The sequence below is a fragment of the Bactrocera dorsalis genome, chromosome 2 (assembly GCF_023373825.1).
Source record: "Bactrocera dorsalis isolate Fly_Bdor chromosome 2, ASM2337382v1, whole genome shotgun sequence".
In the NCBI taxonomy this organism is placed as follows: domain Eukaryota; kingdom Metazoa; phylum Arthropoda; class Insecta; order Diptera; family Tephritidae; genus Bactrocera; species Bactrocera dorsalis.
In genome coordinates this window covers 81,941,824-81,957,010 of record NC_064304.1, presented here as the reverse complement: position 1 = coordinate 81,957,010, position 15,187 = coordinate 81,941,824, and the positions used below count along the sequence as shown (strand labels likewise).

Here is a 15,187-nt window from a genome sequence, read left to right as displayed (position 1 = left end):
AACTATTTTGACCAGTACCACTAAATACACAAAGAATGCCATTATTTCAAGCGGAACTTAATTCCTGATATTTTTCACGGAATTTTAACTCAAATTTTAACAACAGTAACTATAATTATTTAAATTTGGAAGAGTGAAGACGGTTAAAGTTAAATTTAATTGTCGTAACAGTTACATTTTAATTGCCTATCCGCTGATTGGCTAACACGTGCCCGCAAGATGTATGTTTAACAAGTATATTCTTAAACCATTAATTTAGCAGCCGAGAGTTAATATTTTAAGCCGTCGATGGTGCCAATAACTGTTAATGTAAAAGATCGATTATTACGCTTAAGACACAACGTAGCTAATAAACTAAAGACACCTACACTAATTACATAAATATATCAATTAATTTCAATTGTTAAAAAGCAATTAATAATCACCGGAAATAATACTGTTTGGAAATTACTGATGCAAGGAACAGTTCTCTAAACACAATATGCATGTCAAACTTGCCAGACATGGCAATATTGACATATTTGAAATGGAGCACAAAGGCAGTAGGGCTAAGTAGGATGCGTCATCCTTGTCACGCGTATAAGCAATTAAAACAAAATTTTATGGAATCGTCACATTGAAATCAATATAAAATTAGTAAAATAGAATCACAAATTAAAAATAAATATGTTCATCTAGATTACAGAACTCGCAAAAAATTATTCACAGTCCAAATCTCAAACCTCAATGAGAAACCAATATTGATGTTCATGGATAATTTGTAATAATTATTCCAGCTACGCGATAGCGACACCTGTGCCAAAGCTACAGTGCATACGCGTACACGACCTTCACCCCTTAACATCCCTAAACAATGATCAGAGTGGAACTTACTTCTTCACGTCGAACCACCTCAAGTTGTAAACGCTTGTGATATTCCTCACATTCGTCTTTATATTTTTCCATTTCTTCTTTGGTCTGGCGCATTTTCTTTTTTAGCACATCCAAGAGGGTGCCTTGTGGAATGCTGGTCGTCATATTTAACTGCTTTTTTTAAAGGTGGGGTAAAGGATGGCCAACAACACTACTGTTGCACTAATTTTTTTTCAATGATAGCACACAATTTCGGCTCGATCGTTTTAGGTAAAATACTTTTCGACTTTGCTTCGCACTTTTACTGATGGTTACCACGAACACAAACGCCACACAAGTATTACTTCAAACTGGAAAAAGATAAACGAACTTTCGTTGTTTGACTCTTGTGTAATTTAAATTAAATATTTTCCGAAAAACTTAATTAGATTTTGAATTTTACGATTTATTAGTTTTCGTACTTTTTTCGCAGCACCAAACGTTATAAAAAAAAATATTTTTCGACTTTTAGAAAATGAACACGGCGGTGGCAAGGGCTAAAACAATAAAAAAAAAATATGACACGAAGAATAGCGAAAAATAAAGAGAAGTTATGAATGCGGAACGCAACGAAACGAAACACACTACACCAACAATTTGGAACCACCGGTTTTTCTGCTGCTATTCCTACTTTGCTTCCTCTTTCTACCTTTCTTTCAACGTCAAGCACTTTTTTCCTTTCAAAGGTTGCTTAACTTGATAATTTTAATACTATACACGCACTTTTCTTTGCACTTTACGAATAAACCCAATAATGGTATCGCTCACAAAACAGCCACTACTAACTTTGCAAACTTTGTTAATTTTTAACACAAACTACCACGTCTCGATTTTAAATGCCGCAGCGTAAATTTATGAGCTCAGCACTGAGTGAATTCGTATCGCAAAATGAAATCGGTCAAAATTTTCGAATTCTTTGGAAGCGGAGACACCGACAACGACCAGCCAAAGATTACGTTGACATTCATATATTATTGTTGTTGCTACTACTGGAAAATGAACAACCAAAGAGAGGGAATACCTCTCTCACAAGCCTCGCCTTAATTTGTGAATGACTCAAAACGACATTGAACAAGGCCAGCTAGCACCGTATTTAGTAAAGCACTTGTATTCCACACTGTTGTGCGAAAGAGATGCTTACATATAAATAAACACAGTTAAAACACTTTAATAGGTAGTTAAATTGACAGTACAAAAAGCATAGCATTTGTTTGCGTCTGCCAAAAAATGTTATAATAGATCTTAAAAAAAACCATATGTACATTTCATTAAAATACTTATGATTTTGCAGAAGGCAAAAGAAAACTCAGAGTGGAAGAAAAGTAAATTCCATTAGCAAAACTCGCTCTCTTAACACCATTGTTGCCAGACTATATATTTTTAACAAATACATATTCGTTATGGGAAACTTGTTTAAAAGGGCAAAATTAAAAATTGTACTATATGTGAAGTGTGCTTCAGAACCTGACGAAATTGACAAAAAGTTGTAATTATTTTAAATATGTTTACTCTTTGACTGTGACCGGTTAGAGCAAAAGTATAATTGTCATTTTTGAAATAAAATGTTAATTAATTAAGCAACCAATTAACGAATTTAAGACAAATTATATTAGGTACAGACTTATGATAACACAATAAAAATATATTAACGAATATTTAAGTACTTTTATATACATTCATACTTATAAATAAGTATAGGCACTATATTTCAGTATAAGGGAATATAAATTCGCACGTAAGTTTTCCATTTATAGCAAGTGACGTATGCGCGCACTTACTGTGCGTGATAATTAAATAATAATTATTATTTAGTACGCATGCCTTAGCAATGAAAAGAAATTAAGAGTAAAACATATTTTGCCATTTTCAAACCTTTCCACGTTTGCCAAATTCGGATTACAACGGTATGACGACAACTTTTATAGTCGCTGCATTGACTGTCTGCCAGTTGTAAGGTCGTTGATTCCATAAATGTCGAGAGAGCGAGAAACGTGAGAATTATATTGCTCAAAGTATTTAATAACAATTATGAAAGCAAAATTACACTATTGTTTAGATCAGAATTAAATTCATTTCAACAACTACTACATTTGTGAAAATAATCGTAAACTACAAATCATTTTTGGTCAAAATCTATCAGGTCACTGGTTACAAAGCGTGCAAAATCTTATAATGCTAGGAATATTGAATATACAGTCATACATCACCAGTTGTTGATTCAATCAATTCGTTACCATAAAAGGTACTAACGACCATATGAAACATTAACGAGTTTTGAATGTCAGTGCACAGAAAAAATAGCAATTGATTAAGAACCTTTTTCCATAAAAATAGTTTAAGTGAATTAATGTGCATCTGATAGCTGTGGGGTTAGTTTTATGCATTATGTGGATGCAAATCAAAAATTATGGTAAATACTCGCACTATCAGTTGATAACATTAAAAGAAACCTTAGGAGCTTTTTAAAATTAAATATATGACTTTTTGATGAATGTAGCTAGTTTTCCCTCGCGTACGTAGTAAATACAGTCATTTGATGAATATAAATTCTTTAAAACTTGAGAATACATTTAACAAATAAATTTGTCGCCGCCTAATTTTGTTCAGCAATTTAATTTGTAGCAATCTGCTTAAAGAAGAATGAGCTCAGCAACGTATAACGATGCCTGCCAAGAAGGTCGTCGTCTCGCATATATATGAGCAAGTGTGGAAAAAGAAATTCACAGTTTAACATACGAAAACAGAAGCGTATAATACATTGAACTGGGTCATTATCTATAAAAGACGAAGTACAGAAAATTACAAAAAAAATTTACCGTAGTTAATATTAGTTATGTTTGTAGATCATACGAATCGTGTGAATACATATGTATATATACAGCATATATGTATGTATATACTTGCGAACATAGTATGCACCATGTACATCAATAGATATAAATAAATCTGCACAATAATGGCAATATGTGTACAAATATCAATGAAATATGCAAATAATTAGCAAAGTGAAAGTCGAATAAATTTCTGTATTATTCTATAAACGTAAAAATAATCACAAAGAAGCATTATCAAAAATGTTTTATCACAATCGATTATTTTTAGAACTTTGAGGAATAAACGAATTAAAAAATATTATTTATAACACCACCGAAGTCCCTTTAGTTAAAGTTTTTACCGGAAATGAATAACATTTTTTTGAATGACTATCGAAAATTGTCTCAAACAAAGTTCTCACAACGGTATTGAAGAAAAAAAAATACGGCATACCGGTCTTTTGAAGTTTAAATTCTGAATGACTTTGGGAGAACATTATACTGATTTCTAATACTTTTTCCTCTATATGCCCCTATCAAAATATTTGCACATGTTTGTAGGTACGCAAAAATTGAGAAAGAATTTTGATTAATTATTAAATGCAATTCAAATTATTTCACACTTGACTACCTTACGGAGTCACATGATTCTAATTACCCGTTTAAGCTGCGTTTTCATGATGTTATGCAATTCGTTACGTATGATATTGAACTTCATCATGGTATCAGAGCTGAATATGGAACGACCAAAAGCAAGTCCAGGATAGTCGGCGCAACGACCTTTATTTCGACGCGCCTCACGCTCTGCAACAATTTCCGCGGCTTCGCTAGTACAACGTAACTTCGCCCACTCAGCTGCTTGTACATCCTCATCATCAATGGCGATACCCTCATCTGCCGCGGTATGCGCTTCGCCTGAACTAACTATATTACCATCTGCATCGGAACAAACTGATGCACGTTTACTTTTATCCTTCTTTGTCCTTTTCTTTTTTTCTGAGCGATCAAGTTTTTCACTTTTATCACGTTTAGATTTGCTTTTTTGTGATTTCGGAGTCACACTCTCAGCTTCAGTATTGCTGGTGGGCGTTTGTGCGCTTACCACGCCTTCATCAACCATACTGCTTTCATCCGTGGGAGTTGGGCTGTTGCTGCCCATCGACGTGGTTACTGAGTCGGTTAAAGGTAAGTTCAGCATTGATGTTTTTGAAAGCTGTAATTCCAAGTCTTCATCTGGTTCATCCGTATATTGTGAATCTCCCATTGTGGAAGATACTGTTTCTACATCGCTACCGCCACCTACGCACAAGGTGCTATCTTCTTGTACTGCCTGAGTGGCTTGACGTAAGTTGGTGAGAACACTTTGTGAATCACCTCGATATAATGCAGCAAGTATTTCCTGAACATTTGGAATATTTGGACGGCGTGTGCCCGAAAAACGGGGATGATGCTGATGACCGCGTCGTCTATGTGAGGTAGGAACAACAGGTGACGTAGTTGTGGATGCAGATCCTGCACCACTTGTTGTGGATTGCATGTCTGCATCATCTACGCTCTTATCTGTAGTTGACATATCTGATTGGCTCCAATCAGTACTCCAGTCACTCTCGTAGTCGTCGTCGACGTCACCTTCGTAATAAATTTCCTCTGATTTTGCTCTTTCACTACAGCAATCGTAAGCTTTGTTTATATTACAATTCCATGCACAACAGGCATCTTCTTCGTCTTCACAGAAATACAGTAATTTATCCAGATAATTTAATTGTTCTTCGATTGAATCCCAACGCGAGGAGATAACAGATTCTGCATAGGATTCCTTCGATTTCACAGTACCAATACGTTCAATGCCAATTTGTTGTTTACCTTTCTCCTGCTTTGATTTACCACTGCTATTACTACCTGCTCCTCCGCCACTGTGGGCATTTTTCACTAAATTTTGCAATTTTCTCTTCTGTTGCTTTTGTTGTTGCGATGGATGACACTTTTGCTGTTTCTTCTTTGTCGCTGTACAGCGACAGCTGTTCGAATGACTACAGTTGTTATTGGCCTTCGTTTGACACTTGACGTCTTGCTTGCGTAAGGTTGCCACACCAGTACCACTACTATCGGTCGCTTGGCGGTGCTGCCAGTCGCACCCGCCACTTGTCAATAGGTGGCGATGAGCACGTTTAATTTGTCTGATTTCGTGATTTACTCGCCGACGACGAACATACAACAAGGGCGATTGCTGCCGCTGAACGTGTTGCTGTTGTTGCTGCTGCTGCTGTCGATTACGCAGTGTTTGTTGTTGCTGCTGAGTTGGTATGCTGCCAACTGCAGCTATCGCTGTGTTTGTTTTGCCAACAGTGGGTGCTGTTTTCTGCTTCACTGTGGCATTATTTGATTGTGCCAAATTCAGCTTTTGAGTTTTTGACGTTTTCGTCCTTGAGATGTTTTGATTATTCGCTGCCGCTTTCAAAAGCAATGTAGTAGTTTGCGATTTCGGTTTTGCTAACGAATTTTTGTTCAATGTATTTTTAATTTGTACATTTGACTTATCGATACTACCACCACCTCCACCTTTTGCTTTAAGGTGATTTTTCGTTTGCGGTTTTTTACTATAGCTCACTGTTTGCCATGCGTTTGTATTTGTTTTATGTTCGCACAGTGTTCCTTGAACCATAATGAGTTTGCTCGTTGCAAGAGTATTTCGATTTGCGCACAAAAATCTCAGGCGGACAATTCAATATGAGTTCATAAGTGATCTGCACTATCGTATATTAGAAAAGAAGCTGTGTTTTTTATTTTATTTTAGTGTATAGAGTTTAACTGCTGCACATGTTCTTGCAAATGGGGAACTACAAATATGGTTCACGAAAACCAGCTTGCAGCTTAATTTATACAGTACACGGTTTTATATAGTGCACTGCCAAATTCTAAATATCAACGGCTGATAACAGCTTGTGCATACAACAAATGTTCCACTTCGTAATGTTTTTATTTTGTTGGAATGGAGTTTGTGCTGTTATCATTTGAATTTACATTTGATTCGCTCCAAAACTGTGTGCTCGTTTACTGTTGCTGGTTTATCTTTACTTCAGTAATCTATTGAGCATCTTTGAATGTTTTTCTGTGCATTAAATTATTTCTATGATTTATTTATATTGGTTTTTGTATATTTATGATTTATGTATATTTTCCATTTCAAAGTTCATGCGTACATGCACTTTCTCTTTATCCCACAAATACTGCATTGACTTTTCTATTATTTGCTGATCAATATGGGCTTAGTTACTTTTCATCAAAACATTTTTTGTCTAATCATGTTGATGTTTCTTTTGCTGTGAATACACATACATATGTATGTATCTCATACATACATAAAATTTCACTGTTTTGTTTCAATTACAATTGATGTTTACTGTTTATACGCATATGTATTTATGTATGAACATAATCGTACCACTATTTACTTACATACATACATTTATACATATGTAAATATATTTAGATACATACAATGTATGCATTATCTATGATACTGACGTTTATATCACACCCGTTTACGTAGAGTTTGCGTGATTTGGTAATACTTGGTTTAATTTCGTATGTATATTTGTATGCGTATATAACGCGTAAAGTTATTTAATTACACACGTACAAACTTATTTAGGTTTCCGGTTGTATTTGAGTTTGCGCTAATATTTGCAATGCTTAGGAATATCGCCGCGCTGCAATCACTCAGTTACAAAATTTTCATTGGAATGTATTTGCTTTTTTTCTTTATTTATTTATTTTTTTTTTGCAAATACGCCAATTTTTTTTTTTTTTTTGTTCAGTTCAACTCTAAAATTTTATTTAACTGACATTAAATAAAAATAGAGTTTTCAGTTATACATTATTACATGTATGTAATTATTGTTTTAATTTAAAAGCTGCTCCTTTTAAAACGCTGCCACACATATTTGTTTAACTACTTAAAACACTCTTCAATTTAATTATGCGGTATTGTTGGCCTCACTTCTACGATGATTTAATTTCTGCTGTTGCTTCTTCTAACCATAACTGTTGGCGGTTGCTTCAGCTTCTGCTCTATTGCCGTTCCCGTGGTTGCCGCTATGCGCGCTAGTTGTGGCACGTAATGTATCTCTTGCATATGCCTCTACGTATATATAAATTGTACATAAGTTTGACCGTCACATACATATGTACACCTAATTACTACTCCTGCTCCATATGATCGTCACCGTCGGCACTCTCTGCATACACTCCTGCTATTTGAGTGATATGTGCAAAATGCTTGACTCACACGAAACACCACCCCCTACTATGACTAGCCGGTTGCGTACGTTACACTCCCAGTGATCTAATAAATATATGTTGAGGAAGAGTTGGCAAATGTGTATAGCTAGTATTATGTATAGCCATATGTAATAATTGTAAAAATTTTAGCTAAACTTTCTAATAACTCGCTCCTACTCTCTTTGTCGTCTCTTACGAATTATCCGCTTGACTAGCCGGCTGCAGCACACTACAATTCGTGACCGTCGACCATCAACCAATCGACCCCACTGTGATCGTACAGTAAAATTAGCGGTGCGCACGCCCGCCCTATAGCTAACCAATGGATATGTGGGAGAGGACGAGCACAAATGTATGTTTGTACATATATTTTAGCCATGTGCTTGGGCACTTGTATATGTGCTCCACTTTCTCTCAGTCGAGGTCGCCGACGAAGAGAGTCAACGCCAATTCATTGCTCTGTGTCATCAGGCGAGTATTTTCATATGGAATTTGTTTTATATCGCTATATATGTACATACATATATACACACAAGTATATGTATGTACAAGTATGTATATGTATTTCAAATAACTGTGTGTGCTTATTCAGCGAACAGTGTGTGTTATATGTATGTACATATATGTACATATGTGTAGTTTTTCCTATAGCGTTCCATAAGTCAGTTTGTTGTTGTGCTTATGCATTACTCACCATGCATATGTACATATGAATGTATGTATGTATGTATCGCAATTAAATTTGTTTGTACAGGCGCACCGGCATGTAGTCATTTTATATTTTTGTTTTGAAAAATGTTTCTTTTTTCTTTTAATTAACAACATTTCAAAATGTTATCTACGCTTTATAATTTTCTATACAAGCTACAGGCATAAACCCATTAATTTTTAGCAAGCCAGAAAAAAGTTGAAAAGTTGCATTTGGTTATACAATTACACACACGTAATACATATTTACACGTGATTTTGTATGTGTGGAGATATGTATATTAGATAACAATTAAGTTTGTTAACATCTTAAGTGCCGTTAGAGAAAATGTACATATGTGCGTGCATATTACGTGAAAACGGCGAATAAACATATTTACATACATTCATACACATACATACTATGTGTGTATTGTACTTCCTTTTCACAAAACATGTGCGCCGCAAATTTAAAAATTGTTTATGCAAAATTTACTCATCTCAAAATAATACTTAATTCCAGCGTTGATTATAATGAAAGTATTCGTATGTTAATATTAAATACGCTCCAATTTCAAAGTTTTTTATATTTCGATATTTCCAATATACATACTTATTTATTTCTTTCTAAAATTTTCAATCTGGTAAATTTTTGCCAACTATAACATAAATAAACAACTTGCATTGAGTATCTCAAGAAACGCATGCGCTTATGGAAAGAAAAAACTTGCTATTCTCTACTCTCTGAGTAGCGTTATTCGATATTTTGAAATCACTCAAAATCCCACGGCTTTAAACTCTTTCCGCCGTATTTGGAAATGGGCGGCACTCTTTTTTAATTTGCATAATACCATATACACCTTTACACATATTCATTTGTACATATGTATTGTGCACACAATTTCATTTGTGTATGTGTGTGAATTTTCCGAATTTTCTACAAATTACCGATGAGACTTTGGTTTTAAAAATAGATCAACGGAAACCAAGCAAAGAGTCGTTTGTGCAGTTGGCAACGCGAGCAACAACGTCGCTGCCAGACAGCGGACTTTAGCCAATTTGAAATATGCACGGTATTCATTGTCAGCCAATGTTATGTTAGCGCTGCTATGTTAATTTATTGCCGCTGCTCGTTTGTTCTAATAACACTGGCGCATTCTTTGTAAATACACACATTTATCATGCTAATCGTTTTGAATGCATAATGCGTTCGAGACTTGTGATTTTTTTAAGTTTGGCATATTGATAGGTGCCATTACGGTAATGTTCCCTCGTTTTAGTAGACAGGCATCAACGTGTCCGTTCGATAATCGATAATAATCTCATGTAAAGGCTAATGGCTCTAAAATAATATTTTTATAAATGCAAAAGCTGTACCGAAGGCACTCTTTCATTTTAAATAAACAAAATGCACATATACTATAGTTTTTAACACTCCTATTTCATACATTGGAGATCATGGAATAATATAGTATTTAGAGTATATTGAGTATTTGAGTATTTCTTATATGTATATCTACATATATAGATATATTTAATAGGTATGAAAAGTAAATTATGGAAATATTGAACTAGTCTATATAATATAAGATAATATACATACGTATTTCTACCTTAAAATCTTAATGTATATTGAATTCAAAGCAAAACAATAATACTGAAAAAAATCCTGAGAAAACACTACTATAAAAAAAAACTCTTTTCAAATAGCAAATAAGAAAATACATACAAAACTACATATATCACAAACGTCTCTAATATTTCTTTGAAAAATTCTCAAACGGATGTTGGGAGAGATAAAAAAGCTGAAGGCTGGAAGATTTGCATTGAACAAGTTATACGAGTATACATACAGTAATAACTGTTCAAGAGGAGCTAATTTTTTGTGAAAATAATATAACATTCAAGCCTAAATTCCTAAAGATTATGGAAATTAAACAATGTTTTTGTATAGTTAAAATTTTTAGCTTATTTAAAATATACAGTCGAATGGATGATAACATTTGAATAACTAAAACCTAATAATACCTACACTTTTGCTTAAAGAAAAGCTTATGAAACAAGTAGCAAATTTTCAAGTGGCTGTCTACTTTGAAACCCGTGAATTATTTTTATTGCCAGGAGTTGGCATACCTTGAAGTTTGGTGAAAGGCACTGCCTTGCAGGTTCGATCAGAAACTAACTAGGTGGTCAAAAATTTTCTTCCTAAAATTCTCAAGAACTTTACTTGTATTTGTTATTAAACACTTGAGATTTGTAATGCGAGCTTGCAATCAGTTCTTTAATTTTTTTTTAAGTTTTGCTAAACAGTCTGAATATATAACGCTAATATAAAATAATCTAATTAATTATCTTTTTTTTTAATAACTAGCATATCTATACTTATAACTAGTAGCTTGAAAACGACAAACTTACATTCTGTAGAGCCTTGTTCTTCTCTTCCAGTTTGCCTGTGACAAGTGTGAGGGCTTCTTGTGTCTGATCCAATTCGTTTTCAACAGTCTGGATTTTCTTTTGCAATTGACGTGCCTCTTCCTCGGCCTACACAAGCATAATAAATAAAATAATATATTTATTATTTTTAAAATAATTTTTCTTCTTATTAAACATATACATATGTATGTATGTATGTATATACATATTTATATTAGTTTTTAATTTTTTTAGTAACTTTTTAGTTGTCTACTTTTTTGTTTGTTTTTTCGTACTCCTGATCATATTTAATAGTTTTCGTTGCAGAAAGTGCTTAACAAAAAAAGTTTCGTATTTAACGTTATAACGGTACCGATCAATCTTATTTAATTCATTATTCATGCGGAGATATTTAATCTTTATGCATTGTGGACGCTGCAGACACGTGTGTGAAGCCGCCACTAATTAAGTTTTCATATTAACAACAGAAAAAGAAAAAAGAAATAATTTGCAATAAACAATTCCAACGTACAAACAGCAAACATTTGTAATTGACGAGAAAAAACTCCGAATTTTCAGCAATTGAATGAAGAAATTAAAAATGCACGCTGTTCAATTAAACCGTTTGAATGATTATAACTATTTTGCTGATTGTTGGTTAGCTTATCGAACAGCTGTAATTTGCTGATACATACATATGTACATATATAGTAGTATATACATACATAAGTATGTGTGTATATGGCTAATTACAAACCTTCTCGGCGCGAGTATTGGCATCGCGTGCTTGCTGTTCGCAGACAAGAGCACGTTCCAATGCTCCGTCCTTGTCGATTTTCATCGCTTGCATCTTCTTCTTGATGGCATCCATGGTGGCTGGGTTTTGTGTTTGCTCTGTTTACTCGAAGAAACTGAAATTGGCCCATGTGAAATGAAAAGTTAAGCGATTTACTCAATAATTTACACAAATATACAATCAAGTCTGCAATTAAACACATCATTTTAGCATAAATAATAAATAAAGCATTTGAGAGCACAGCTGTGTGTTAGGTGTGGGAGCCTGAAAATGTTAGAAAATATTAACGAAGATTATTTTGAAAATCTCTTGGTAAAGGCTGCATCGCAAAAAAATGCCTGCATTCAAAATTTCTTTTAGATAAACTCTAAATCGCTGGGCTCAAATAAAAAAAAAGTTTTCTAATCCCAATGGGCTTCATTCATGACCATATCAAGAATATGAAATCGGAATACATTTGACAAAATCATGGTGTGTTTACCATCTTTCAAATTATACAAAAACTTTTAAAGCCAAAGCATTTACCGATCAACAATAACATCGTTCTTATACATACTTTTGTACCGTACTGTCTTGCCCATAATTTAATGGCAGGATATATTCGGAAATGCTGTTATGAAACACGACATGTTTAATGTTTATAGTTTGACTTGTTCATGTTTCATACCGTAGTACCGTCTAGATCACGTCCATTACGCAATAGTACATTCTCTGCATTCTTTCTTGGTACTTCTATCGTCAATTTGTGTGCTCAAAAAGGTAAATTAATTGACACAATTAAGTTATAAATTAAGTCACCGTGTTTTCTTTTCATACAGACTCAATTTAGTTCACACAATTAGTATCTGGCAAATCTTACATCTTCTCGTAGTAGTTTGGAGGGACATGATAAGAGCTTTAAATAAAAACAGTGATTGGCATCAAACTGGGAAGAATGGCGTTTATAGAAAAGGAGCTGTACTCTTTGAAGCTTTACAAAAAAGGACAACTCAGAAAACTCAAAAACTAAGTTAATGGATATAAGTCCTATTTTTTAAAACAAAAACACTGGCAAAAAAATAACAAACCTCTGACCACAGGCTTGCAAGAAATAGGTACTGCCAAATATCATCGCCGAAGAGCGATCATGAAATATGCTTTTAACATGTACGAGTATTACACGTGAACGAATAAATGACGTCCAAGCTGTCACATTTAAAAAAAGAAGCAGTTGTCATGCTAAAATGAAAGAAATATTTTCTCATTATCATTTACACAGCTTTTGACTGATAAATAGTTCACGACAATGTTATGAAAAAAGGTTAATGTTTTTGTTTATAATTTATTTTCATTATTTTTTCATTTCATTTATGAGATAATTCAGTAATTTATTATTATTGTTAAATAGGTAGTTAGAACGGCTGTCTGACGTCCACCTAGGCCTTAAGAAGGTAAATGTTGCATAATCTGTAGTGAATTTCTTCAAGTTTTCTCATGTGTATTTTACTCTTTATGTAACTTAATTCTTATTATTCTCGGCGAACGCACTGTATATAGCATTAAGCTCTAAAAAAACTAGCAAGAAAACAATGAACTTGTCCTAATTTTATTAGCAGATGTAAGTACTCCTGTGCACATGTAAGTAAATAATTTCGTTCTGCTTCAATAGCCTACGGCGTTATCCCAAACCCAAAAGTATACACCATAAAATCAATATATAGGTGATGGGCTCCGAGCGCGTGCCCAGAATGCCAACATGGAACGCCGGTCTTAATCTAGCCATAAATAGATGTAGACGAATAAATGAGAATATATTGGAGTGGAGACAAGCGACATTTTGCATTTTGATAACATTGTTTATATATGTACATACATATATGGAGACATTTACGTACAATGTATGTACGAGTATATATTTAAAAAGATCTATAAGAGTAGAATTTTGCGAATTTTCTTCTCTTCATTAAGGCCGATTGATGAAGAAACTATATATAATTATATATATACATTTATGTATATGTATGTGAGTATGTCTACCGCTAACCGTAAGGTTTTATTTAATCACTCTGTAATCGATTCCAAGCACATGGAGCTAAACACACTCACATCGTTATAACTTATAACTTTATGAGACTATGTGAAATATATTGTAATAAAAGGTAAAATATGGAGTGACGCATGACGAGTGACGACGACGCTGTGGCAAATTAAATAAATCTTGGTCATTGGAGCTATTCACTGATTTACGGACGAATTTGGTTTTGCGCTCGAAATAAAAATAAAACTAGAAAGTTGTATGAATGCGTCAAACATTATATGTATGTATAAGTATGTCGTAGTTTTTGTTGTAGAACGTATTCGGTTTTATACCTGAGAAAATGAGTTGTATGCAAAATACGTAACGAAAAATGAATTCCATGCATACTGCAATCATACAAACATACACAGGTGCATACGAAGTATACATGGACATATGTAAGTATAAATATGTATGTATGGGCACATATTTTATTTATCGTATGTGATATATGAGCATTTCCATTGACATTATAAAGTATGAGGCATTCCAAAAGCCTGAATCAGATTGAGCGCTGTCAGCGAAGGCGGCTTGTAACGATGACCCGGCCGCTACACACTCACGCACACATTTAAGCGCTTTCCTGGTCAGCTGTTACGGTTTGTTTACACTGCAGCGGCTAAAGAATATGCACAATATATATAAGTATGTACATATTTGTTTAATTGTATTTATTATTTTGCAATTGAAGTGGATTTCTTGAAATCAGTAAAGCGGGTCATAAGCGTTTTTTCGTACATATGTACGAATTGGACTATTAGGTAACTATTTATTTGAAATTTGAAATAAATAAATGTTATATTAAAAACTTGTTCAAAAAATTGAAATTTTATTCAAATGTCTCACTTATTATCATTTATATATTTATATCTACAAACATATCTATATCAAATTTCATGACGAAAGTTAAAGTTATCAACCGCTTTGGGTGCTTTTTTTGCCATAAGAGCTTTTAAGAGAGCTTTTGTGTAAAATAATTTGGAACTTAAAAATTTCATGTTACTCACATATTTACATTAACGATGTGCTAATTCATTTTTGTTTTATTATGCATAAACATATGTATGTACATACATATGTATGTAAATACGTATGTATATGCATACGGTTCACCAGTTGCACTTGGTCAGCAAGGTGACTTCAACTGTAAGCATTCCAGAAATGCTGATTCAAGTGTATATTTATAAAAATAACTCTTTTAATGTAACGTATAATATTACTTATATAGATTTATTTATGAAAATGACACAT

The 15,187-nt window shown here is 33.5% G+C and overlaps 1 protein-coding gene across 18 annotated transcripts in view; it reads right to left on the bottom strand.

Moving 5' to 3' along the window:
• LOC105226582 (tropomyosin-2) overlaps positions 1–15,187 on the bottom strand; it is a 45,293-nt gene that overhangs the window by 26,580 nt on the left and 3,526 nt on the right. For 5 of the 18 annotated variants that reach the window (XM_049448387.1, XM_011205536.4, XM_011205540.4 and 2 more), the window contains exons 2-3: positions 11,842–11,995; positions 11,088–11,213 (exon numbers count right to left, since the gene is read on the bottom strand). In XM_049448387.1, coding sequence (XP_049304344.1) covers positions 11,088–11,213; positions 11,842–11,955 — 240 coding nt within the window. In that variant the 5' untranslated portion in view covers positions 11,956–11,995. The other 13 variants (XM_029550306.2, XM_011205523.4, XM_029550305.2 and 10 more) reach the window with 9 other exon arrangements.